Source organism: Acomys minous (genome assembly GCF_964271855.1).
Source record: "Acomys minous genome assembly, chromosome: 7".
NCBI lineage: Eukaryota > Metazoa > Chordata > Mammalia > Rodentia > Muridae > Acomys > Acomys minous.
Window position 1 is genome coordinate 1,438,038 of NC_140488.1, and position 24,463 is coordinate 1,462,500.

Sequence of the window (24,463 nt, forward strand, 5' to 3'; positions counted from 1 at the left end):
GACACTTCTCCAGCACGTACCTTCGCTGCGTAGTCGTTTTTTCTCTCCGCCCCATTGTCTCTTAAGATTCGTCTCATCTCCCTCGGTCCTCTGTCCAGGGTAGCCAGCCAATCTGATCGCATCAGCCCTGCGGTTACCATTCCTCAGGACCAGGTGTTCTTTCTTGCACGTATTAAAGTAGTCTTGCAGCATTCCAGAGACAGAGGCAGGCAGCCCTGAGTGATCTAATCTTTCTATAGGTTCTGATAAGTGCATAAAGTCAAAATATTGACCATAATGGTTTCACGTTGAACATAAACAGTTTGCTGCCTGATTGGCACGATGCCGTCATGAATAAATAATCCTGTAGGTCTAGCGCCCAGTGTCTTTGTAAACATTTTTTATTTGGTGTCTACGTGTGTACGTGAGTATGGGTTCCTGCATAGGGCTGAAGAGGGCGTTTGATCCCCTAGAAGGGAAGTATTAAGTGGTTGAGAGCAGCCTTTGAATTCTAAGAACTGAACTCTGTCCTCTGGAAGAGCTCTTTAACCACTGTGGAACCATCTCTGTTGCCTATCTTGTTGGTTTGAGTTTTGTTTGTTTTGGCAGTGTCCATATGTCCATATATAGCCCTGCTCTCTGCCGCTAGGGGACCATCACCTCATCCAGCTTATCTGATTTTTGAGGCAGGGTCTCACTCTGTAGCTTAGGTTGACCTGGAAATCACCCTGCAACCCTGGCTTGCTTCTGAGAACCAACCAGCACCCACAAGGAGGTTCACAATCATCTGTAATTTCAGTATCTTGGGGATCTGATACCGTCTTTTGGCCTCTGGGCACTGGGCGAGTGTGCTCACATGCATGCGCGGGAGCACACACACACACGTTATACATGCACACATAAAATTACTAAAAAATTAAAAAGCCAAAAAGGAACACACCAGGTGTGGTGGTGCGTGCCTGTAATCCCAGCACTCGGGAGGCAGAGGCAGGCGGATCCCTGTGAGTTCAAGGCCAGCCAGGTCTACAGAGTGAGTTCCAGGACAGCCCTGTCTCGAAAACAAAAGAAACAGGAGTTAAAGGTACAGAATGCAGTTTCACTCATGGCTTCAAATGCCCAGCAAGTACCCTAAGTGCAGAGTCAATCACTCCAGTTTTGTTTTGTTTTTATAAGATTTATTTATTTGTTTATCACAAATACAGTGCTCTGGCTGCATGTACACCTGCAGGCCAGAAGAGGGCACTGGATCACATTATAGATGGCTGTGAGCCACCATGTGGTTGCTGGGAATTGAACTCAGGACCTCTGGAGGAGCAGTCAATGCCCTTAACCTCTGAGCCATCTCTCCAGCCCAATCACTCCAGTTTTCTGCTTTGCTTTTCACTCAGTTTCATCACAAGGGACTAGATGGGGCAGCATTCAGATTTCTGGCGGAAGGACTGAGGATATTAAAAGGTCAGTTCAGCGGCCATTTCTTGTGTGCATGAATCCTGCTCTGGTCTGGGTCTGCTAGGTGGATTAGTCAAGGCTCAGAAGGGAAGACAGGTAGGATGGGTTGCTTTAGCTAATAAGGGAATGGATGCCTGGTTTCCCTTAGTCAGATGCACTGTTGGAATAACAGCAAGTTCACAAGGATGAGTAGCCGTTTATGTGCTGTGTGAAGGGATTCAGGCTTGTTTTGCCTTGGTAAAAGATTGCAACATTGTTACTTCTGCGACCAGTTTCTGGAAGTCCAGGACCTGGGCCTGTCAACATTTAGCTAGCTTCCAGACCTTTTCCTCAAGGCTCTCTAAACACCTAGCTTTGATACTGGGAGCAGGTAGAGACCAAGAGCTAAGGGCAAGAGTTGATTGAACACGGTTGAAAAGCCAGAACAGTCTCTCCCTCCTGCCAGATCTCCATGTCAGGCACTTTGACATCCATGCATTGCAAGTACAGGTCTGGACCCCCTTGTAGTAGAACCTTCCAGCATGCTCCCTAAGGGCCTTGCCTGTCTCCCACCGTCTGAATACTCCAAGGCATTCTCTTCATTGAACTGACGACAGGTGGCTTGTCACCGGCCTCCTGCCTTCCCAAGTGACTGGAAAAGCCTGGTGTGGTTGTGCACGCCTGTAATCCTAGCACTCGGGACAGAGACAGAAAGATTACCTCAAGTCCAAGACCAGCTTGCATTGTTGTGTCAGGCCAGCCAGGGCTACAGAGTGAGGCCTTATGAATGAGACCCTATCTCACAACAAAACAAAACATCACAAATTAAGAAGTAGGTCGTTCCCTGTGGCTTAACGTTGACAGGGGTGGAACAAATTGCCATCCTCTCTGGATAAAGGAGGCAATAGGAGTCATCCCCAGGCTGGTTCGGCCCCCCACCAATATAGGTCCCTACAGGTGCAAGATGCAAGGGAAAAGAGACAAAAAGTCTCTTCCTGCAGCAGGAAGTGGTAACTACCTATGGGGAAATGAGGCTAGTTCTTTCCTTTGGGGCTGAGTAGAAGGGGAACTGTAGCTGAACCCAGCTTCCTCTCGCTGAGGGGGCCCAGAGGGAACACAGTCCTACAGTCCTCTGAGGAACTTCCCATCCACCAGCTGTCTGAACTCCCTTAGGCCTCACTCAGGCTGTGACTCCGGAAAGAGGGTGGCATCTGGTATCCAGGAAGGCTGGGGGAGGCAGGCCACATAGGGGCAGTCTTGGGCCTGGAGGAGGTATGGGGCCACTGTCCATTAGTATTGAGGACCGGTGGCCATAGGGGTGTGGTCTGACATTGCAGATGTCTGACATTCTGCAGATGGTGAGGAGCCGCAGCAGGTGGTCCCAGATGTGTTGCGGCTCTCTTACATTGGCTGCTTCATGTTGAAGCTTTAGGCTGAAGGTAGAGGAGCAGCCTGCCTCAAGGGAGGTGAGCCTGGCCAGCGGTGCCTTGTCTTTATGGGGCCCACCCTGGCAGTGCCAGGTCTAGGTCGCCCCGCCCCTCCGGGGATCGTGTTGGGGGCGGGGCGGGGCGGGGCGAAGCGGGCTGAGGGTGCTGGCCTTGGCGCCCCTGGTCCTTGGCGCTCGGCGGTCTCGCCTCACCGCCGCGTGGGAGCGTCGGGACTCGAAGGCGCGATCCGCCCTCGGCCATGGCGGCGCACGGGAAGTTGCGGCGGGAGAGGGAGCTGCAGGCAGAGTATGAGGCACAAGTCAAAGGTGAGAGGGCGCTTTAGGTCTGGTTTACAGCGGAGACATCAGAGGCTGGTGATCCTCAAGTACCCCTGGAATGGGGCGGAGGAGGGCAGCCCAGGCCCAGTGTCTTTGGCCTCAACTGCCCGCCCATGCCCTCCCTCCCGCCTCTATACCCAGCTTGGGTCGCCTGCTGCTCACTCAGGCAGCAATGACTCTGGTAGCCTGAGGGAAGGGCAGACTGAGAGGGTGGTTTTCTAGCTGGAGAATAATGGGCCACCTTGACTTTGCTAGTGGCCTGACACCTCACTCTCAGCACCACTAGAATCCATGAAGTCTTAGCACCTTCGCCTCCCTTTGGCTCTGAGTTAAGGTGATTGGTCTTGGGTCAGGTTAGGAGAGTGAATGTGGGTTAGAGAAATTCAGCTGGGCTGGCTTTACAGCCATAGGCTATTAGACCTCTGGATTCTGGCAAACAGGTCGATGCAAATCACATGCAAATGAGCTTTGTGAGTTCTTAGCTGACAGCTTCATTTCTTTAGGGTGTGGTAGGTAACTCTTAAACAGGAAAGAAGGCAGCATCTAAGCACCACCCCCCTCAGTTTCTTGTTGCTGACTTTCTAACCACTCTCAATGACTATATTTTACTTGTTGTGAATCCAAGCTCAGAGAGGCACAGTGGCCTATCATCTGCCACATAGCACAACAGCTCCCAAGAGGAATGAAATGGCCCTTGGAGTTTTCTACTGTACTTCTTTGATGCAAGCGATTTAGACCAAAGTGTATCTCAGTGATAGTGACGCGTTGCTGTTATAAGGTGAAGATGGCTAGCTGCCTTTGAAAGCTTGACTCAGTCCTCATCTTAGTGTCCAAAGGCAGCTTGAGGCGACGGCTGAGGGGGAGCCGGCAGACGGAGGCTGTGATCCCACTTCCTCAAAACGTCAGGAAACCCAAGGACTTTGAAATGGCTTCAATCAGCAAACACAGGCCACTTAGTTCCCACCAAGAAACGGGAGTTTGGCCCTAGAATAGCTTTCAGATGGTCCCCACTCAGGGTGTCCAGCTCTTGTGGCTTTTATTTCTCACTGACCTCCCTCAAAAATGAAAATTATGCTGGAACAGGGCCACTGTCTTGACACTCCACATTCTGAAAGGTCAGCACAGCTGTGCTTTGGAAGCCTTCTACTCTGTCCCACTGGTCAGCAGAAGTGAGAATGCACGCCTGGCTCCCAGGAAGCGCTAGAGGGGCCTGGCGCCCAGCTCTGCAATGCATATATACGCAGGATTTCTCACTCCTGTTTGTTATCTGTTCTTGTGTGTGTGTGTGTGTGTGTGTGTGTGTGTGTGTGTGTGTGTGTGACTGCAGCTTGGTATGTAGCCCAGGCTAGCCTTGAACTCATTATTTTACTCAAGCTGGCCTGGAACTTGCAAGTGCCTCTGCCTCAACCTTCCAGAGCTGGGATGACAAGCATGTGCCATCACTCCCAGCTGCCAGCTCTTTTTTTTTTTTTTTAATACATCTGTTTTGCTCTAGACTCTGGGAATACCATATTGTGTAGCAGAGAAGCAGCCCTTGCCCTTGTGTGAGACACGGGTCTGAGGAGAGAAAACTAGGAAAGAGCCCTACACGTAGCTGATTTCACGTCTGATAATGACAACAACAAAGGACAGCCAAGGCGCCAAGAGCATATAGGGGCTAGACAAGGGCTGGAACTAGCTTGGTGGGAGATCAGGGTTCTTTGAACTGAGCTCTGAAAGCTCTGCCGTGGCACAAGCGGAGGGCTGGGGCAGCAGTTCCCTGCCTTCTGTGAAGCTCAGATGACTTGGCCTGCGATATGTAACTCCTTGACCCCAGCTGGAATGTATGCTGAGAACCAACGTGCTCTTGCTGCGTGTGGAGAATCCGCACAATACCTGTGGTCTACTTAGCATTGTGCGGCTCTAATAGGTACCTCCTTGGGTATCACATCCCTTCTGGAGGACAGGACAGATGCTGCAAGGAAAGGCCTGCTAGGTCCTCTTTGGACCCTACTCGAAATGAATTTAAATTGCCATTCCTTAAAATCTGTTATTCTTAGTTAGCGGAGCCTCCAATTGAACTCAGCAGCATTAGCATAGTGAGCGGCTGGCGCAGCCCACTTCAGCTACAGGAGGCTGGTGGCAGTACCACTTGGTATTGTGGGCTCTGTTTGGCTTTGCGTTGGCTTCGGTGTTGGGAGGTTCCACACATACACACCAGCTGTGTCCACCTAACTTGTCCCCTTGGTGGAAATTTGGCAGTTCCAGTGACCTGGTGAAGTCTAGTGGATGGGGTAGAAGGCTGATGAGGGGACCATGCTGACAGCTGGATCCGGAGCACCTGGACTAAAGAAGTCACATCTACTCTATAGCGGAGTCTGAGTGCAGGCAGCGGACAGACTGAGAAAGGAAATCCAAAGGGGAAGACGGGAAGTCTAATGAGAAGATACCTAAGAAGGGTTTCGTCTTGTAGCTCCAGGAAAGTCACTGTCAGGACAGAAGTCCACCTAGCCTGATGTCTTCACAATGACTTTCTTTTGAACAGCTACCCGTGGGGCTTACCTTTCAGACTGGCTCCCTGGGCTCAGTGCTCATCGACTTTTCCTTAGACAAGTAGAGGGACCCAGAAAATGATGCGAGTCCACGGGGCTCTACTGCCTGCCTTATCTCTCCTTGGGCATCCAGCTGGGAATTCTAGACCACAAGCTTTTGGTCATCTGCTTTCCTCCCAGATTCTTCCCCCTTGCTTTTTGTATACTCTTTTTTTTAAGGCAGTGTAGCTCAAGCTAGCCTCAAATTCACAGTGTAGCCAAATATGACCTTGAATTTTAGATATTCTTGCTTCTACTTCTTAAATATTGGGATTACAGTGCACTGTCACACTTGGTCTTTCTGTCCGTGTCATAAGTACCAATTGCTCCTGGTCATTCTATCATGGCTCCTTTCTCATGCTCTCTGTCCCCAACTATGGTCCCAGCTCCAGAGAAATAGGCATTGTGTCTAGAATATGCCTGGAATGAGATAGATGCAAAGTCACCATTCTACTAAATGAAGAAAGCAATTAGTGTCCTGCTCTGAGGATATAGCTGAAGACCTGTCTGCTGATATCCTGCTTACCAGTGGAGTTACACACCTGGGATCCCAGCACTCCGGAGGCAGAGACAGGAGGATATCTGTGAGTTTGAGGCCAGCCTGGTCTTCAAAGTGAGTCTAGGACATCCAAGGCTACACAGAGAAACTCTGTCTCAAAAAACCACCAGCAGCAGTGTGTGGTGGCACATACCTTTAATCCCAGCACTTGGGATGCAAAGGCAGGGGGATCTCTGTGAGTTCAAAGCCAGCCTGTCTACAAAAAGAGTTCCAGGACAGCCAGTGCTATTACACAGACAAACTCTGTCTCAAAAAACCAAACCAAAACAAAACAAAAAACCACCACCAACAACAAAATGAGCCAAGACAGTGCATCTTATGTACTCTATGTATTGGGATGTGGATGGTGGTGCTATCTGGGCCCTGGTGTGGGGGTGGGGGCACACTGTTGCTAGCAGCTTGCAGGACAGGCAGCTTTTGCTTTAGATACGGGTGAGGGAAGAAGTATTGCCAAATCAAGTCAGAGATAAGATGTCAAAAGGCCTGTGGTGGAGTGGGGGCCCCCAGCCCTGGCTCTCCTATAGGATAGAGGGAAAAGCCCTGGGGTGGAAATGACAGAAAGCTTAGGCCAGCCCCTTCTGTCCCTTCATTTATCAATCTTGACCGAAGCACTTGCTCATGGCCCTTAATTATGGGACCGGTTTGACCTGGTCTGAAGTCCCTGCAGGCTTGGTGGAGTACCACAGCAGTCCCGCCCCGAACAGCTTCTTGTAGTACAGAAGCCACAGCACAGAGTTTCTTGCCTCAGGGCCCTTCTCAAGTGCACAGAGGCTGCTGGGACTGGGCACTTTGCTTCGGGACACACTTCTTCTGTGCTCAGCTCCAGTTTTAGCTCAGTCGGGTGTCAGGGAGTCTTCGGTGTGGACAGGATGGCTGCTTGTCTGTCTCTTAATGGTCTGATTGGTTCACGCCGCGCGTGGTGGCCAGGACTGAATGAAGGTCCCCTTGCAGCGATGCGCTTGCAGTTGGGTGAGCAGCTCCGTTGCCTGGAGCTTCAGGGAGAGCTGCGGCGGGATTTGCTGCAGGAGCTAGCTGAGTTCATGCGGCGCCGGGCGGAGGTGGAGCTGGAGTACTCTCGGGGCCTGGACAAGTTGGCTGAACGGTTTGCCAGCCGCAGTGGTCGCCTTGGGGGCAGCAGCCAGGAGCAGCAAAAATTCCGGTAGGTACCACACTGGCAGCCATGCCTTGCAGAGCCTGAGAACTAGGCTCCCTGGTCTGAGCACTTCTCTGCTCTAGGAAGGAGCCGACTCTCCTGTCACCCTTGCACTGCTGGGCCATGCTGCTGGAACACACCCGGCAGCAGAGTCGGGAAAGTGCCGCCCTCAGTGAGATGATGGCTGGGCCCCTGGCTCAGCGCCTGAGTCATATCGCTGAGGATGTGGGACGCATTGTAAAAAAGGTAGGCTCGTACAAGTTGTGGAGGGCTGCTGGGTCTCACTAAGGAAACACATGGGGCTCTATCTGGAGGCACTGTGGTTGGGAGGCGTGGGAAACCAAGTGGAAATTGGAGCCTAAGGTGGGCTCCTACCAATCTGAGGTGGGGTGAGTTGTCACAGGATGGTGGAAAGTGCTAAGCAGGGCAGTGCTATGGTCACCCACCCCCCTTTATCTCCAGAGTAAGGACCTGGTGCAGCAGCTGCAGGATGAGCTCCTGGAGGTGGTCTCAGAACTTCAGACAGTAAGCAGGACCCCACTATGCGCTGAGAGGTGGAAGCGGGAATATCCCCAAGTCATTGTACCCCCCAGTTAAGCTCAAGAGAATGAATGCTTAACAGGAGGTCTGAGTGGGGGGGGGGCAGCAGGCGTGGGGCCCCTCTATGCTCTGGGAACAGAGTGGGTAGATGGGTGCATACTTAGGTGAAATGGCCCAACTCTGTTCTGAATCCCAGGGGGGGCTAAAGGGGCCGAGGGGGACTGTCCCTGGTCATGCCCTTCAGCAGGGCTGCTTTGCCTGGGCCTCCCTGCAGACCAAGAAGACATACCACGTGTACCACTTGGAAAGTATGAATGCTGAGACCAAACTCCGGGAAGCTGAGCGGCAGGAGGAGAAGCGTTCAGGCCGGAGTGCCTTACCTGCCACCACTGCTGCCTCTGCCACCACCACAAGTACTGTCACCGCCACGACCACCACTGAGGCAGGGCCCCTCCGAAAGAGCTCTCTCAAGAAAGGAGGGCGCCTAGTGGAGAAGGTGGGCCCCCTCTTTGTCCAGCTCCTTTGTCCTTACAAGCCCTTGGCTATCCCTGGGGCAAAGAGTCTTTCTTCCTGGTCAGACCTGATGTCTCTGGGATGTAGAAAAACAATTCCATTAAGTTCCAGATGTTTCAACAGACCTAAAAGATGGGGAAAGACAATTATAAGGTCCTGATAGACTGATTCTATCACATTATATTCCAAACTTGCTGTCCCACAGTCTTTCTGAAGCACAGAGCGGTAGTACTGTAAGCCCAGAGGACTTTTTCCTGCTAGCTTCTAAGTTTTTAATTTAATTTAATTTTATGTGCGTTGGTGTTTTGTCTGCATGCGTGTCTGTGTAAGGGTGTCAGACCATGTAGTTACAGACAGGTGTGAGCTGCCATGTGGGTACTGGGATTTGAACCCCAGTCCTCTGGAAGAGCGGTCTGTGCTCTTAACCCCTAAGCCATCTCTCCAGCACACTTCTAAATTTTTAGCAACACAAGAACTCAGCATGTGTGACTGGGTGCCATTTCTCTAGAAGAAACATTCGAGGAGAGCCCCATGGAAAGAGTGGGGAGGCTCCAAGCTGTGTGGAGCCTAAGTGGCTTTCTCATACGTCCTCTTAGCTTTTATTTCCATCACGGGGTCTGCCTTTGACTTAACTATCTGTTCCCACTTCGGAGAATGAGAGTGAGGCATGTGAAGGACTCAAACCAAGGCAAAGCCGTGAAGAGCTAAGGACTCAAGACAGGTTCTGGGGGTTGTGTGGGAGAGACTGCACAGTAGAGCTGAGCACTGAGGGTGCACCAAGGGTGTCTGTGACAGTGTGGGAGAGACCGCACAGTAGAGCTGAGCACTGAGGGTGCACCAAGGGTGTCTGTGACAGAGTGAAGGAGTTCATGGATTAATAGGAGGGACCTGTGGCGTGTTGGGCATGCTGGGCTGCAGAGGGAATGGGAAAAAGTGCAGGTAAGAGTGGTCTCCAAGTGGGTGACCCTGGTGTACCTTGGTGTCTTGAACAGCGTCAGGCCAAGTTCTTGGAGCATAAACTTAAGTGCACAAAGGCCCGAAATGAGTACCTGCTCAGCCTGGCCAGTGTCAATGCTGCCGTCAGCAACTACTACCTGCATGACATCTTGGACCTTATTGATGTGAGTCCTGGGTGGGCAGGCAGGTGGGGCTATGGTATTGGAGCTTAAATGCTTGGAGCCCTTGACTCTGGTTCCAGGCTCACAACAATGGCTGCTTGCTTTTTTCCCAGTGCTGTGACACAGGTTTCCACTTGGCCCTGGGACAGGCCCTCCGGAGCTACACAGCTGCTGAGAGCCGCACCCACGCCTCCCTGGTGCAAGGTTTAGGCAGTCTGGAAGAGGCTCTGGAGGCTCTGGATCCTCCAGGGGACAGGGCCAAGGTTCTTGAGGTTCATTCCATGGCCTTCTGTCTCTCTACACATTTTGACTACCAACCCCATGAAGGTGATGAGGTGAGAGTCAGTTTATTCCACCCCTACCACTGCTATCATTAAGTCTCATGCATGATTTCAAAGGGCCTCACCGTGTCTGGACTTCATGCTAATGTGGGTCAGTCACATAATTTAGGCTTTTTTTTTTTTTCAAGACAGGGTTTCTCTGTGTAGCCTTGGCTGTCCTGGACTCACAGTCACATAATTTATACTTTACTAAAACAAAACAAACAGGAAATACCTGGATGCTGAAGGTCCTCATTTCTTAGTCCTCAATTCCTTAGCCTATGGCCCATTAGAACAGTTTGCTATGACAGCTCACCCAGAGGGGCTGCCCTCAAACACAGTGCAACCACAGCACTCCAGATGTTTACCATGGCTATCCACACACTATGTGTTGAAAACTGTTCATAGTCATGTATGGTAGTGCATGCCTGTCATCCTAGCACTGGGGAAACTAAGGCTGGAGTAGTAGCCTGAGTTTAAGGCTAGCCTGGGCTGCATAGTGAAGCCCATAGCTTGGACTTCAGTGTAAGAACCTGTCTGCAAACAGACAAACTGACAACAAAAGCAAAAAATTTTCATACTAGACACTTGGGAAGAAATACAGCATGCAGCATCATTTCCAATTAGACATCTGTACTCATCCCTGGAGCTTTGAGGGGAGTCTTTCTCCTCTAATGTAAAATTCCATGTCACTCTGCCTTGGGGATCTATTTTCTCTCCTGCTGCTAGGCAATAAGCAAACTTGTCTGCTTGATGGTTTGGGGCTCCTCTGAGATCCTCCTCTTCCTTCTCCTCTCTTTCTCCACCCTACCTCCCACCTGCCTTGTACTTGGATCTCACAGATTGATTGATTCTCTAATTTCCTTCTGTTTTACCTTTCCCATTTGCCATCTCTATTAAGAGAGATTTCTTTTTGGAATCTCATCCAACTCTTTGCTACATTAAAAATAAATTTACTGTCAGGCAGTAGTGGCACACACCTTTAGTCCCAGTCCCAGCACTGGGAGTTAGAGGCAGGCAAATCTCTGAGTGTTAGGCTAGCCTGGACTACAAAATGAGTTCTAGGACAGCCACAGAGAAACACAGAGAGGCCCTGTCCTGAAACCCCAAAATAAATGTGTATGTGTGTGTGTGTGTGTGTGTGTGTGTGTACATGCACATCTGTATCTGTATGCAGGTGCCTGCAGAGGTCAGAAGAGGGCATAGATCTCTTGGAGCTGGAATACAAGTGGTTATGAGCTGTATGATATATGTGCTGGTAACCAAATTCTCTCTATTCTTCTGCAAATTGAGTAAGAACTTTTAACCACTGAGCCACCTCTTCAGCCCTCACTATGTCTGCTTTTAAATAGATGATTAGTTTTTAAAATATTTTTAAAAATTATGTGCATGTATGTGTCTGTGTGAATATATAACACATGTGTGTGAGCGCCTGTGGAGGCCAGAAGAGAGTACTGGACCACCTGGAGCTAGAGTTACACATAGTTATGAGCCACCTAACATGGGTGCTGGAAACTGAACTCAGATCCTTTGGGTGAACAGCAAGTGCTCTTAACTGCAGAGCCCGATAGATCCCACTCTCTTCAGCCCAGTCTCTCCAGCCCAATAGATCACACTTTTTAATTGATAAAAAAATATTATTTTTGATATTTTCTTTTCTTTTTTTAAAGATTTATTTATTTACTATTATGTATACAGAGCACTGCCTGCTTGTACACCTGCAGGCCAGAAGATGGTATCAGATCACATTACAGATGGTTATGAGCTGCCACCATGTGGTTGCTGGGAATTGAACTCAGGACCTCTGGAAAGGCAGTCAGTGCCCTTAACCTCTGAGCCATCTCTCCAGCCCTATTTCTGATATTTTCAAGTCCAATGTTCAGTGCTGCTAAGCACATTTACATTGCTGTGTGACTATCACCCTTTTCTGGGCTGCTTATTTTCTTACACAGAATTTGTCCGTCTCTATTGCTCTCCTTATGGCTTCTGGAGCCCATTATGCTGCTGTCTGTGTGAACTTGACTACAGCACTTACACATAAAGTTCTCTCACAGTAGTGGGCTCACACAGCACTTATCTTGTAGGACTGGCTCATTCCACTCCTCAAGGTTCATCTTCCTTCCATCCTTCCTTCCTTCCTTTTTTCCTCCTTTCTTTCCTGTGTAGCCCTGGCTGTCCTGGACTCACTTTGTAGACCAGGGTGGCCTTGAACTCACAGAGATCCGCCTGCCCCTGCCTCCCGAGTGCTGGGATCAAAGGTGTGCGCCTCCACCACCCAGCTTCTTTTCTCACCTGACTTAAACTTTATGTGTTCCTTTGTACTGGTATTTGCAGCTTACTGAAGATACAGGTTATGTCCTCAGATGAGACTGTAGCTCAGTTTGTAGAGTGCTTACTAGTATGCACGAAGCCTCGGTCTATCACTTGGCATAGCGGTGAATGCCTGTCATCCTAGCACTCAGAAATTGGAGGCAAGCAACAGAGATGTGTCCTATTTCCTCGGGACTATCCTTATTGCCTCACCTGAGCTCTCTACCCTCACCTGGTCCTCAATCCCTGGTACTACTCACTACAGGTGGCTGAGATCCAGGTTGAGATGGAACTTCGGGATGAGATTTTGCCCAGAGCCCAAAATATCCAGAGTCGCCTGGACCAAAAGACCATCGAGACAGAAGAGGCATGAATGGCCCAGCCTTGGGTGGGGGAAAGGTGCTAGTGCTTTCTCTCAGCTTCAGCTGCCCTGACAACAACCTGGCTTGCAGTAGCTTTCCTCTCTCTGCAGACTTAGGCGTCTTTCCTCCTACACTGTCCCCTACTTACTGCCCTGGCACTGTGTCCTCAGGTGAATAAGACACTGAAGGCAACACTTCAAGCTCTGCTAGAGGTGGTGGCGTCAGAGGATGGGGACATGTTGGACTCTTTGCAGGCTAGCCCTTCCACAGAGTCCCTCAAGTCTACAAGCTCAGACCCAGGCACCCGGCAGGCAGGCCGCAGACGGAGCCAGCAGCAGGAGACAGAGACCTTCTATATTACGGTGGGGCTAGACAGGCGGGACAGGGCCACAAGGGGCAGCAGAGGGAAACGGGGCTGAGTTGAGTTTTAAACTCTGGTTTTCCCAGAAGCTGCAGGAATATCTGAGTGGCCGGAGCATCCTTGCCAAGCTGCAGGCCAAGCATGAAATGTTGCAGGAGGCTATTCAACGAGGTGGGTCCTACTCCAGCAATACCCTGTCTGGGGCCTAAAGCTGCCCCATCATTCACCGTCTGATCTGGCCCATGCTCCTCCCTGACCAGAGAGATTGTTTAGCATTCACAAACTAACCCAGCATAGACATTGGCGTTTTTCCTGTCCCTTGGTTGGTCTTTTGGCTGTACTCAGCTTTTAGTCCAAGCCTCTTTTCTCTGGAGTTTATTGAAGATTCTCAGCCTGAGAGACAGACCAATATTCTCTCCTCTGCAGGTAACAAGGAAGAGCGAGAGCCATCTTGGTGAGTCCTTCATAAAGTGCTGGCCTATTCAGAGGGCCTCATCTTCCCTAGTCTTCCAGCACCCTGTGGCCCTGACATCTCAATTTATCCAGTGTATTCTAGAATAATTTTGGAGTTCAGGGTCTGGGACCTGGCTGGGATAGGGAGATTTCTCCATGGTTTGTTCTTCCCAGGACCCAGTGCACAGAGAGAAAATTCCCCAAGAGCCATCACACCCATCCTAGCTCCCGGTATAACCAGAGACTTTTTGGAGGAGACCTGGAGAAGTTTATTCAGGTACTTTCTTTGCCCCACATTCCAACTCATTGGACACCACCCCTGTCCCTTCTGGTCTTTTTCTAGCCTTGGTGGCCCAAGCGACTGCCTAATGTCATGCTCTCTAGTCCTAGCCTTCCGGGGAAGAGTGCAAGTGTTCCTTCCTGTGCAGGCCATTGCCAGCTTTGCTAAGGTCGCCCTGGCCTTCCTAGTGGCCTCTGCCAATTCAAGGGAACTCTTTTTCATTAGTTTGTTATTGCTGTTTGTCTTAGCTTTGTGTCCTTTGTGACAGAATCTCACTCTGTAGACCAGTCTGGCCTCAAACAGTGTTGGGAATAAAGGTGTGTGCCAGCATATCCAGCTTTAAAGGGACCTCTTAGGGAACTTAGAAAATGTAGGCCTGCAACATTTCTAGGGAGGAGTTCTTGAGGACTCCCCACTGTGATTAGGATCAGCACAAGATGCTTATAGACCATACTTTGGCCCAAAGGGCCAGCAGAATTCTGAACAGGAAAAATGAACGCAGCAGAGATCTACAGGAGCAGCCTAACCCTGCCACTTAGGTGGAGGAGGGCCAGGTGATTACCGGTAGTCTCAGTTAGGCCAACCTGAGCTTTAGGCCAACCTGAAATTAATGAGGCACTGCCTCAAAAGGGAGGGAGGAAAGATAACAGCGTCATTTGCACATGTGTCATTATGTACCTAGAGCGTTGATAAGAATCAGACATTTAAATGAGCAAATATAAGTTTGGCAGTGCTCTTTGGCTAAAGATCAACATCTGGATTTTGATTGTCTTATTACGCTTGCAATAATTTGCTAATAAAAGGTAAAGTGCTAGGGGCTGGAGAGATGGCTCAGTGGTTAGGAGCACTGGCTGCTCTTCCAGAGGTCTTGGGTGCAATTCCCAGCAACCACATGGTGATGGCTCACAACCATCTATAATGAGATCTGGTGCCCTCTTCCAGTGGGCAGGGGCACATGCAGGCAGAGCACTGTATACATAATAAATTTTAAGTAAATATTCTTTTTTAGAAAGGTAAAGCACCACTTAAATGGCACAAGGACATCAGTTTCTTCACAGAGATTCCAATAGACTTCATTGTAACACTATTAGGAGAAAAGTGATAGAATATGATCAGGGGATTTGCTGTGTCCTAGTGAAGTAAGTCTGTTCTCTGTCCCCAGAGCTCAGGCACACCTGTGCCCCATGTGGTGGAGAGCTGTATCCGCTTCATTAACCTCAATGGTAAGTGGAGCCTATCTTCTTCCATCCTGCCAGTGGGGATTTGTGGGGTAAGGGATGCTGCCTGTCAGCTCCTTGTCCTCCACAGGCCTGCAGCATGAAGGCATCTTCCGGGTATCAGGTGCCCAGGCCAGGATCACGGAGATTCGAGATGCCTTTGAAAGAGGTGAGGACTGGTCGTCAAGTGTGGCAGTGGCTTCAGTGGGCACAGGTGACCTCATTTTCCCATGCTACCCTCCGCAGGGGAGGACCCTCTGGTGCATGGCTGTACTGCTCATGACCTAGACTCAGTGGCTGGGGTTCTGAAGCTATACTTCCGGAGCCTGGAGCCACCACTCTTCCCCTTGGACATGTTTAATGAGCTGCTGGCTTCAGCAGGTGAGGCCTGAGGCCAGCTGGGTGGAGAGCCACCCACTAGTACTCTTGGCTACGGCTTTACTCACTCTGCTCTCTTGGGCTGCCTTGGCTGCAGAACTGGAAGCTGTGGGTGAGCGGGTGGAGGCTGTGAGCCATCTGTTATCCAGACTGCCCAGACCTGTCCTAGTGGTCCTGCGCTATCTCTTCACCTTCCTCAATCAGTGAGTACTTGTGGGGAGCCAGTCGGCTGTTGGGGGTGAAGGGGTCCACTAGTGCTGGAGCTCCCTGCCTCTGACCTGTCTGTCTCCCCAGCCTGGCCCAGTACAGCGATGAGAACATGATGGACTCCTACAACCTGGCTGTATGCTTCGGGCCCACACTGGTGCCCGTGCCCACTGGCCAGGACCCTGTAGCCTTGCAGGGCCGGGTGAACCAGCTGGTGCAGACTCTTATCCTGCAACCAGCACGCGTTTTCCCATCCCTGGCTATGTTGCCAGGCCCCATCTATGAGAAGTGCATGGCACCACCTTCTGCCAGCTGCCTAGGGTATGCTTTGGGGCTTCTCAGGGGGAGAGGGGATCTGTGGAGGCAAGTCGGCCTTACTCTGCTTGAAACATCAGGGATGGCCAGCTGGAGAGCCTCACTGGGGAGCCAGAGCCGGAGTTGGAAGCTGGGAGCACAGCTCAGGAGGATGGTGAGGAAGGAGCAGGAAGGCCTTACCCCACCAATTCCTGTGTAGGCACTCTACCCTCAGCCAGACCCTCTCTTCCCCATAGACCCGGAGGGCATTGTGGAGGCTGTGGCCTGCTTTGCCTACACTGGCCGCACAGCCCAGGAGCTGACGTTCCAGCGAGGAGATGTGCTGCGATTGTATGCTCGGGCATCAAGAGACTGGTGGCGAGGGGAGCATTCTGGAGTACGGGGTCTCATTCCTCATAAGTACATCACACTTCCGGAGGGGTGAGTGATCTGTGTGTCTAGGGAGGATCCCATTGTATCCGCCCTTACATCTCCTGGGCTGTGATGCTCATGGCTGCTTTTTAGCTCATACTGAGCATAGAGTTTCCAGGCTTTCTTCCTCTTTCTGGAGGTAGTCACTGACGTTCTGACATGCTCAAACAGGGCTTGCTCTAACCCAGGTTGCTGCCTTCCCCAGTCCCAAGCTAGAGTCCATAGGCCCAAGATGGGCCCAAGAACAATCATTCTCAAGGCCTTTGATTGGGGCCATTGGCCTCCAAGCTCCAGCTAGGAAAGAGTCCAAAGCGAGTCAATCTTTTCCTTGCCCAGGGATGAGAAGCCAATGGCTGGTCCAGGATTGCAAGCTGCAGGAGAATCTGGGAGCCATCCAGAGGGCTCCCTGAGCTTGGAGAGTACCAGTCGGTGAGCCAGGCCTTTGGGAAGACCCCTCAGAGGGCTCTACTTGCCTTGGGTGCTGTTAAGCTTGAGTGTGTGGGCTCAGGCTTTCACCTGGGAGAGGTTCTAGAGGACTTTGGGGACCATGGAAGCTCACCTCTTTCCTTGGCCATACCTAAGATGGACACTGCCAGTTTCCATCAAGGATTTCCCAGGGTCATCACTGATCTTCCTCTCTGTGCTTTGTAGGCTGGAACTAGGCACCCCACCTGAGGCTATGGGTTCCTCTGGGCACAGACGACACTGTTTGGTCCCTACCTCTCCTGAGCAACATGTGGAAATGGATAAGGTAAAAGCCATGACTCGCTATAGGGCCAGCAGGGGGCGCCTCTTCTACATGGTCTCTGCCGTCCCCAAGGTGAAGCCCGTTGCAACTCTCCTTGGTCTCAGTCAAAGCAAGTCAAATCACAATCTAGACATGGGGACAAAGAAAAAGAGATGGGGTGGAGAGGCAGGGCTAGGGGTACAGAGGCAGAGATGAGAGGGCAGAAGAGCATCAGCTCAGCTGTGGTGTGAGCTAGAGAGAAGCCAGACTGTTTAGGGAGAGCGGCTCCAGGACAGATTTCAAGGCTAAGTGCTTAGCACACCAGGGAGATGGTAGTCTCAGAACAAGGCTCTGATGAGTGCCCCAACTTGGGGAGCCCCCTTTATGTAGTGGTTCCTTTGGGCCGCTCCTATGGACTGGTCAGGGAACGTCTGAAGCAAATTGTTAAGTCTTAGGAAGAATAGCCCCACTCCTAGGCCTAGGGCAGGCTGGTAAACAGGCAGGAGCTGGGGATTCAGGGTAAGACACTGACCCAGAAGTCCCCAGCGTGTTGTCAGCACCAGAGAAAAAGTAGGGGTGAGAAGGGGGGGACCCTGGGCTCAAAGGTGTCCCATTCTTTGGAACCAGACCAAGAAGTTACTGTCCCACAAGAAGGACTGAAAATGACTGGAGTGGAGTGGGAGAGGTAGCCTGGGGAGGGGGCGTGGCCTGGCCTGACCTAACCATAGCATGGTAGGTAGCCACAGCTCAGCTTAGAGATTGGAGGAAACTCACTAGCCCTCCCTATTTTTCCTTTCTGCTAGGCTGTGGCGCAGAACATGGACTCTGTGTTTAAGGAGCTCTTGGGAAAGACTGCTGTCCGCCAGGGCCACAGGCTAGCATCTACACCCTCCCCCAGCCTAGGAACCCGAAACCTGAAGCCTCTGGCCTGCAGCAACTTCAGCAAAAACAAAGTCTTCTCCCGGGGACCTGGGGCTCCAGCTTCCCCCTCAGCTCCTCATGCCCAGGGTCTAGATTCAACTCGCAAGACACTGTAAGGCAGCTTTCCCTCCAGCCCACCACCCCCCAGGCCTACTGTTTCACCTCAGCCCTATTCTAGGCCTCTTTGGGAGGTGGCGAAGGAGGGAGGCTGGAGACAAGCCCCCTGCGCCTTTGCTTAGAAGCCTTGGGCGGTACCTGTGGAAGATGGCAGTGGCAGCAATTCATAAAGACCCATGTGCTGGTTGCTGTTGTAATAGCCTACACTCTGTCTTGGGGGGCTGACCAGGTCGGGTGCAGGGCAGCTTCCAGAGCCTGCATTGCTAGATGCCAGATGCCAAGACAGAAGGTTGAACAGCTCTAACAGTTCTCTTCCGGGAAAGGGTCCTTTGACATGGAGCTGTTTATTGTCACTTGGGGACCTGCTCCCAAAATGCAGGCTTGGTTGCTTATATCACGCTTTCCTGACCAGGTGTGTATCTATGGGTGTAGGGATATTTGTATTCCAGCCTCTTTACCAACCATTTACCTGGTCTGAGGAAAGTTTTTTCATGTGAAAAATGAGTTGCGACTTTTATTATGGAGATAGACAGAGGGGAGGAATGACAGGAAGGGTCTACTCGCCCTACCCTGCTCCTTCTTCCAGGTCCCTGGGACTCCTCCTCACTGCAGTGTGCTCACCAGGGTAGGAAGCACAAACACCTCTGTAGCTTGTTCTCTTCCCAGAGTTTGAGACATCTGTCCCAAGTGCTTCTCATGTCTGACACAAAGGAACCAACTTAAGGATTTTCTTACAGTCCTGGAATATTCCTTTTTACATATCTGGGGTCAATGAGACCTAGGGAGGACCAAGGATAGCTAAATTTCCCCTCTCTTGAGCTCCCAGGGCCAACCCCAGATAGTCAGCTGGGCTGCGCTGAGCTTTAGGATGGAAAGAACCCAATGGCTGCTCAGGAGGGTGTATCCTTGGTCAGAGAGGAGCTGGCCGTGGCACAGGACTCATCTTGAGGCCCCAGGCTGAGCGTAGTATGCCTCTGAGCACAGCAAAGCAGGCTACGAAGCTCCGAGGAGACACTGCTACTGAAGGAAGCATAGATCCAGGGGTTGGTACAGCTGTTAAGGCTAGCCAGCAGCATGAGCAACACAAAAGGGGGTCCTATGAAGAAGAGAGTTCAGGCTGGAGCTCAGGGTGCCTCTTGCTCATACTAGCAAGCCATGGGGCCACCACATGTGAACCCACTAGTAGGGCATAAATGTAGCAAGTAAAGTACTTGGATGTATATGGGTAAAGCCTTACCCCCACCCCCACCCCCAGCCTTAGCCACACCCCCATACCCACTTTCTAGAGGAGCCTCTGGGTCCCACGCTGCCCACAGCTGCACGAGGAAGAAGGGTGCCCAGCACAGCACGTAGACAATCACAATCACCAGCGTCATCCTCACGGTCTTGGCCATGGCTGCTGACACATGGGGTCCTTCTCTGGGACTGCTTGTCCGGTGCCCTCTGCAACGCCTCCCTGCCCTCTCAGATGGCCCTGGCACCAGACTGGCATGAATCTCCCGGAAGATAAGAACCTGGCAGGCAGCAATGCCCAGAGCAGGTGCCACAAACACCATCAAGGCAATCCAGGTGACATAGGCACGCAGGCCCCAGGGCTCTGCAAATCTGGCCCAGCAGTCGAACACCCCACTGCCATTTCCCACATCACGTTGAGCAAAGATGAAGAGCTGAGGCAGGCTGAGAAGGAGTGAGAAGGCCCAGGCCACCAGCACTGGCCGATTCCAGCGAGCCCCACCTCCATGGCGGTATGCCAGCATAGGGCGGCAGATGGCACGGTGGCGGTCTAGCGTCATGGCCAGAATCATGTAGGAGGAGGCATACATGCCCACCATCTGCAGGTACTTGACAGCCCGACACAGGGCATCAGGGCCATGGAAACGGTCAGTAGCATCCCAAGCCAGCTGGGGCAGTACTTGAAACAGAGCCACAGCCAGGTCAGCTAGGCACAAATGGCTGATGAAGACATGCATGGGAGCCCAGCGGCCACGCCGGCCCCGTCGTATTAGGGCACCCAGCACTAGGCCGTTGCTCAAAGCCACAGCCACAAAGACGGTAGAAAGCAGGGCTAATTCAGCCCGGACTAGCAGCGGGTCTCGGTCATCCAGTAGCTCCTCCTGGCTGCTGTTGCTGGGAGAGCTAGGGGGCAAAAGGGGCCCAGGCACAGCTGTGCAAGGGTGAGGGACAAGTTAGCGGGGTGCTGCATACTCCCCAGAATGAGGACGTTCCAATTCCAGGGGTGGTGTGAAGCTGGCACCTTGAACCCCTTGTCAGTCTTACTGCCCATTTCCTGGCTCCCAACAAAGGGGACTCCTAAAGTAGCCTGTGGTTTGGAAGGCAGGTAGTGCCTGCCCTTCAACTAACCCCTCACGACAGCCCACCCGCTCACAAGAAAGAGAAAGAGGTCTTTAGAAAAAGAGGCTTCTCTGCTTCATCAAACCCACCCAGCCCACCTGGCTCATCAAAGCAAGGGGTGTTAGGAGCCCAGTAGCTGGAACCTTACCGGATATGGTAGACACCAGGAGCATGGTGGGGTGGCTGCAGATGCCCTGCACACCTGTCACGGGGGCCAACTTGGCCTCCACTCAAGGAGCCAGCCCCACTGTTCAGGATCACTGCACCAGATAGAGGTGCCAGGAGGCAGCTGCCTCTCTGCAGGTGTGTTCACAGGATGGAGGTCCAGCCTGTATTTAGACCTGGACAGGGAATATATAAACAACAGTCAGACAGAACAACGCACAAAGCCCCGGTCCATCCAGGCAACTCACAAGAGCCAGACTGGTGATTAGGGATCAGTGGTAAACACTAAGGTCCTCCTGCCCAGTGGATAAACCACTACCAGAGGGCTAAAGCCTAGGCAAGAGAGACCCAAGTGTGCGGCTCAGAACCTTTTTGTAGCCCCTTACCTGCTTCTGTTCCTGGGCTGCTGGGCAGCTGGGCAGCAGCGTGAAGGTGGCTCAGTGCTCAGATCTGTTCTCCATTGTCGGCCCCGCCCCAACCCAGCCTCAGGGAAATGACCTAAACAGGAGACTTCCCCCTCCTCTCCCTCACGCGCCTCCCCTAGCCTCGTGCCTCCCCTGGCCTCCTTCCTCCATTCACCAGGAAGTATGTTCCAGGCCTCCAATTTCCTTTCCTGCCACAGGCTTCTTTGGTCAGTCCCCAGGACCATCCCTCTCAAGCCCAGTTCCTAGCTTAATTCAGCAGCAACTTCCATCCTGCCTGTTCCTACTCCACGGGTCCACTTTTCTAGAACATCTGGTGTGGCAGGGCTGTGGGAAACTTTTAGTGCAGAATCTCATCTCCTAAGTGGCAAATTGAGGCTGAAAATGGTAGGACTTGCCCCAGAATCCCTACTTTTCCATGGCAAAGCCTTACTACCTCCCCTGCCCAAACCAGGGAAGGCTTGCCTTTGTCTTTGCACCCTGGCACGAAGGGCTAAAAGCCTGGGGATAGGAGACCCTCTCAGGGCCATTCCAGCCCCTCTTCCTCAATCAGGGCTCATTGCCTGGAGATGAGGGAGGGACAAGAAGGGAAGGAGTGAGGTGCAGGCGCTAAGCCAGAGCTAAATGTGTCCCTGTAGGACACATCCAGAGACCCGAGGAGCCAGGAGCACCCCCACCCTCTTCCTTGTGCCCCAGGAGGAGAGGCTTTCAGACTACTCTCCAGGGTACTTACTTGACTTACCCCCCACTTCATACACACACCCTTAAATACGTGTTTCATACGACACAAAGACTCATACATTTGTGCACAAACAGCAGGTCCGGGGGTCCAAGTGAAAGAACCTGAGAGAAGAGAGCTTAGGGACCCAGATGTTTAGGGTCCTCTTTCCCACCCAGCTCTTGCCACCTGTAATTCACCAGCTCCCCTTCCTTCTATAGCTCCCTATCTGTTCAAGTTAGCTTGGTCCCGCCCCAGGCCAAGCTCCTTTTTTTTCCTGTCTGTCTTCTTCCCTTGACCTGCAAGGCAAGCAACCAAAACAGCATTACCATGGCCCAGGTGCAAGCCCAGGGATCTTGTCAACAGTCAAGGTCTCCTTTTACTGCCCAAAGTGTCTGGTGGGGCTCCAGGCCCTCCCAGCCCTTTAGGGTAACACAGGGGCACATATCACCCAATACATACTCCACATAGCTGCACCATCACACACACACATATATATTGTATGTTTTGGGGTCTTGCTATTTTAAAACAGGGACTCCTAGTAAGCCTGGAACTCCCTAAGTAAATTAGATGAGATCAGGTGCATTCAGGGTAGTATGCCCTTAGACTCCCTAAGTAAATTAGGCAAGCTTCAGATTTGCATGGCACCTCCTGCCTCTGCTTCCCAAGCGCTGGCATTAAAGGCTTGTAGCACCATGCTTTATTTTTGTTTTGTTTTGTTAATTCATTTGTTTGGTTTTGGTTTTTTGAGACGTGTTTTTTTCTGTGTTAGCCCTGGCTGTCCTGGACTAACTTTGTAGACCAGGCTGGCCTCGAACTCACGGAGATCTACTTGCCTCTGCCTCCCGAGTGCTGGGATTACAGGCATGTACCACCATGCCTGACTGTTTTGTTTGGTTTTTGGAGACAGGGTTTCTCTGTGTAGCCCTGGCTGTCCTGGAACTTACTATGTAGACCAGGCTGGCCTGGAACTCAGAGAGACCCACCTGCCTCTATTCCTAAGTGTTACAAGCGTTACCTTCCAAGGTAACCCTAACGAGATCTCCACCCTACATGTTCTCCTGGAGCCTTGGCACCTCCCATCAAGAGGTGGAATTTAGCCCTCCCCGTACAATCAGAGTAGGTCTGCATCTTGCTTGTGATTACGATAATCTGCTAAAAAAAAAAAAGAGCTGCTTGCTTTCCAAGACTGGGTGGGAAAAGTCAATGCATGCAGCTTCTGCCGTGTTAGCTGGTGTACTCACCCATCACAGCATGCTTACCTTCCCCACAGCCCCATGAGAAGAGAAGACATAGCCATACTAGTCAGAAGCTCATGACCTCCAACTTCCCATGCCCCTGCCTCAACCTGGACTTATAGGAGTTCCTTACCACACAGGGTTTGTGCAGTACTGAGAGTGGAACTCAGAGCTTTGCATGTGATAGGCACTGAGCTCCATCCCCAGCATTTTTATGGCTGAGCACCTTTTTAAAAAAAATCTACTTATCTACTGATGGTGGTTTAGTTGGTGTCACTTTCTGGCTCTCACCATTTGCTCTCAGGTGAGCTCTAGGCCAGCACTTGATGCTAACCTTATATAGCAAGTTTGTTTGAATTGAGTCATTCCTTCTGAAGGAAGGATGCTCATAAAACAAACTAAGCAAACTCACAAGGTTTAGGAAACTCCTGAAACATGGGAGGTTCAGGAGGCTCGGACAGTAACAAGATTCACAAGGTATTTCTCTAGGATTATGGAAGCATTACTCAAATTCTGGGGAATTTTTTTTTCTTTTCTGGAGCTGCCTTGGAGTTGTGCAAGAAGCCTCAAGGATGTAGCTTTTCTTAATCTCATCCATGTTGGAGTGGGCTTTTCAGTGAGGTAGCTGTCCTCAAGTCACCCAAGCACCTATATGTAAACCATTAAATCCATTGATTGATTGTTAGACTTGAATGGACTCATTGCTTTGGTTTATCATTGGCACCCTACCTGGGATGAATAAACATTTGTTTACATCCTATAGCAGAAGACAAACAGTCTTATTGAACTACATTTTCTTCTTGCCTGCCATTTGCAGAGGGTTGGGCCGCCCTAGGCTGGTGGCCCTGAGTCTGATAACAAAGCAAGATGAGCAAACGATGAGGTGAGCAAGCCAGTAAGTAGCACTGTCTGTGGTCTTTGCAGCAGCTCCTCCTTCCAGCCTCTGTCAGGTTTCAGTTCCAGTCTTGGCTTCCCCTCAGTGAACTATGACTCCAAATATGTAAGTCAACTAAACCCTTTCCTTTCCAAGTTGCTTTTGTTGTTGTTGGTTTTTGTTTTGTTTTTTGACACAGACAGGATTTCTCTGAATACCAGCCCTGGCTGCTGGGAACTCATTGTATAGACCAGGCTGGTCTTATTTTTTTCCCCGAGACAGGGTTTTTCTGTGTAGCCTTGACTGTCCTGGACTCCCTTTGTAGAGCAGGCTGGCCTTGAACTCACAGAGATCTGCCTGTCTCTGCCTCCCAAGTGCTGGGGTTACAGGCGTGTGCTATCACTGCCCAGCAAAAGTCTGTATCTTTACAGTTGTATTTTCTTTGTCGTGCTGTCAGGATAGAGGTTTCCCTCAGAAGTCTGGTGATCTTTGGCTATCTTGTCAAGCTGGCCATGGTAGCAAACTATGAGGTAGCCCAGGCTGATAATCCTAGATCCTCATAACTTACCCTAGATAAGTTCAGGCCAACCTGGCAAATTAGTGAGAGAGCCCTGACTCAAATAAAAAGCAGTAAGAGGCCATAGGGAGTGCTGCACACCTTTAATCCCAGCACTCTGGAGGCAAAGCAAG

General features: G+C 51.2%; 2 protein-coding genes and 1 pseudogene across 8 annotated transcripts in view; 2 read left to right on the forward strand and 1 right to left on the reverse strand.

Annotated features, from left to right (window-relative positions):
- Positions 1 to 2,693: 2,693 nt before the first annotated feature.
- On the forward strand, positions 2,694 to 18,190 carry ARHGAP4 (Rho GTPase activating protein 4). Of its 4 annotated transcripts, XM_084790386.1 has the most exons (23): positions 2,975 to 3,160; positions 6,129 to 6,326; positions 7,253 to 7,460; positions 7,538 to 7,700; positions 7,917 to 7,979; positions 8,269 to 8,490; positions 9,500 to 9,628; positions 9,739 to 9,960; positions 12,521 to 12,622; positions 12,788 to 12,979; positions 13,065 to 13,149; positions 13,405 to 13,432; positions 13,606 to 13,708; positions 14,874 to 14,934; positions 15,020 to 15,097; positions 15,175 to 15,309; positions 15,404 to 15,509; positions 15,601 to 15,834; positions 15,909 to 15,982; positions 16,065 to 16,248; positions 16,576 to 16,668; positions 16,891 to 16,990; positions 17,770 to 18,190. In XM_084790386.1, exons 3-23 carry the CDS (start codon positions 7,255 to 7,257, stop codon positions 18,001 to 18,003), a joined length of 2,814 nt encoding a protein of 937 aa, XP_084646512.1. In that variant the 5' UTR covers positions 2,975 to 3,160; positions 6,129 to 6,326; positions 7,253 to 7,254; the 3' UTR covers positions 18,004 to 18,190. The 4 variants fall into 4 exon arrangements, with proteins under 4 accessions (XP_084646513.1, XP_084646511.1, XP_084646510.1 ...); XM_084790387.1 differs by lacking the exons at positions 2,975 to 3,160; positions 6,129 to 6,326 and adding an exon at positions 2,694 to 2,873; XM_084790385.1 differs by lacking the exon at positions 6,129 to 6,326 and having other exon boundaries at positions 2,967 to 3,160; positions 13,068 to 13,149.
- Positions 18,191 to 18,501: 311 nt separating this feature from the next.
- On the reverse strand, positions 18,502 to 21,014 carry AVPR2 (arginine vasopressin receptor 2). 3 transcript variants are annotated; one of them, XM_084790390.1, is made up of 4 exons: positions 20,908 to 21,014; positions 20,505 to 20,697; positions 19,284 to 20,168; positions 18,502 to 19,021 (listed from the first exon to the last, which is right to left on the reverse strand). In XM_084790390.1, the coding sequence occupies exons 2-4, from the start codon at positions 20,527 to 20,529 to the stop codon at positions 18,915 to 18,917; spliced, it is 1,017 nt and encodes a 338-aa protein (XP_084646516.1). In that variant the 5' UTR covers positions 20,530 to 20,697; positions 20,908 to 21,014; the 3' UTR covers positions 18,502 to 18,914. The 3 variants fall into 3 exon arrangements, with proteins under 3 accessions (XP_084646516.1, XP_084646515.1, XP_084646514.1); XM_084790389.1 differs by having other exon boundaries at positions 18,502 to 19,024; XM_084790388.1 differs by having other exon boundaries at positions 18,502 to 19,100.
- Positions 21,015 to 23,777: 2,763 nt separating this feature from the next.
- Positions 23,778 to 24,463, forward strand: part of LOC311602058 (calreticulin-like) — a 5,951-nt pseudogene continuing 5,265 nt past the window's right edge. The window contains exon 1 of the transcript in view: positions 23,778 to 23,782. The product of the transcript in view is annotated as a calreticulin-like (transcript). The remainder of the gene's footprint in view (positions 23,783 to 24,463) is intronic.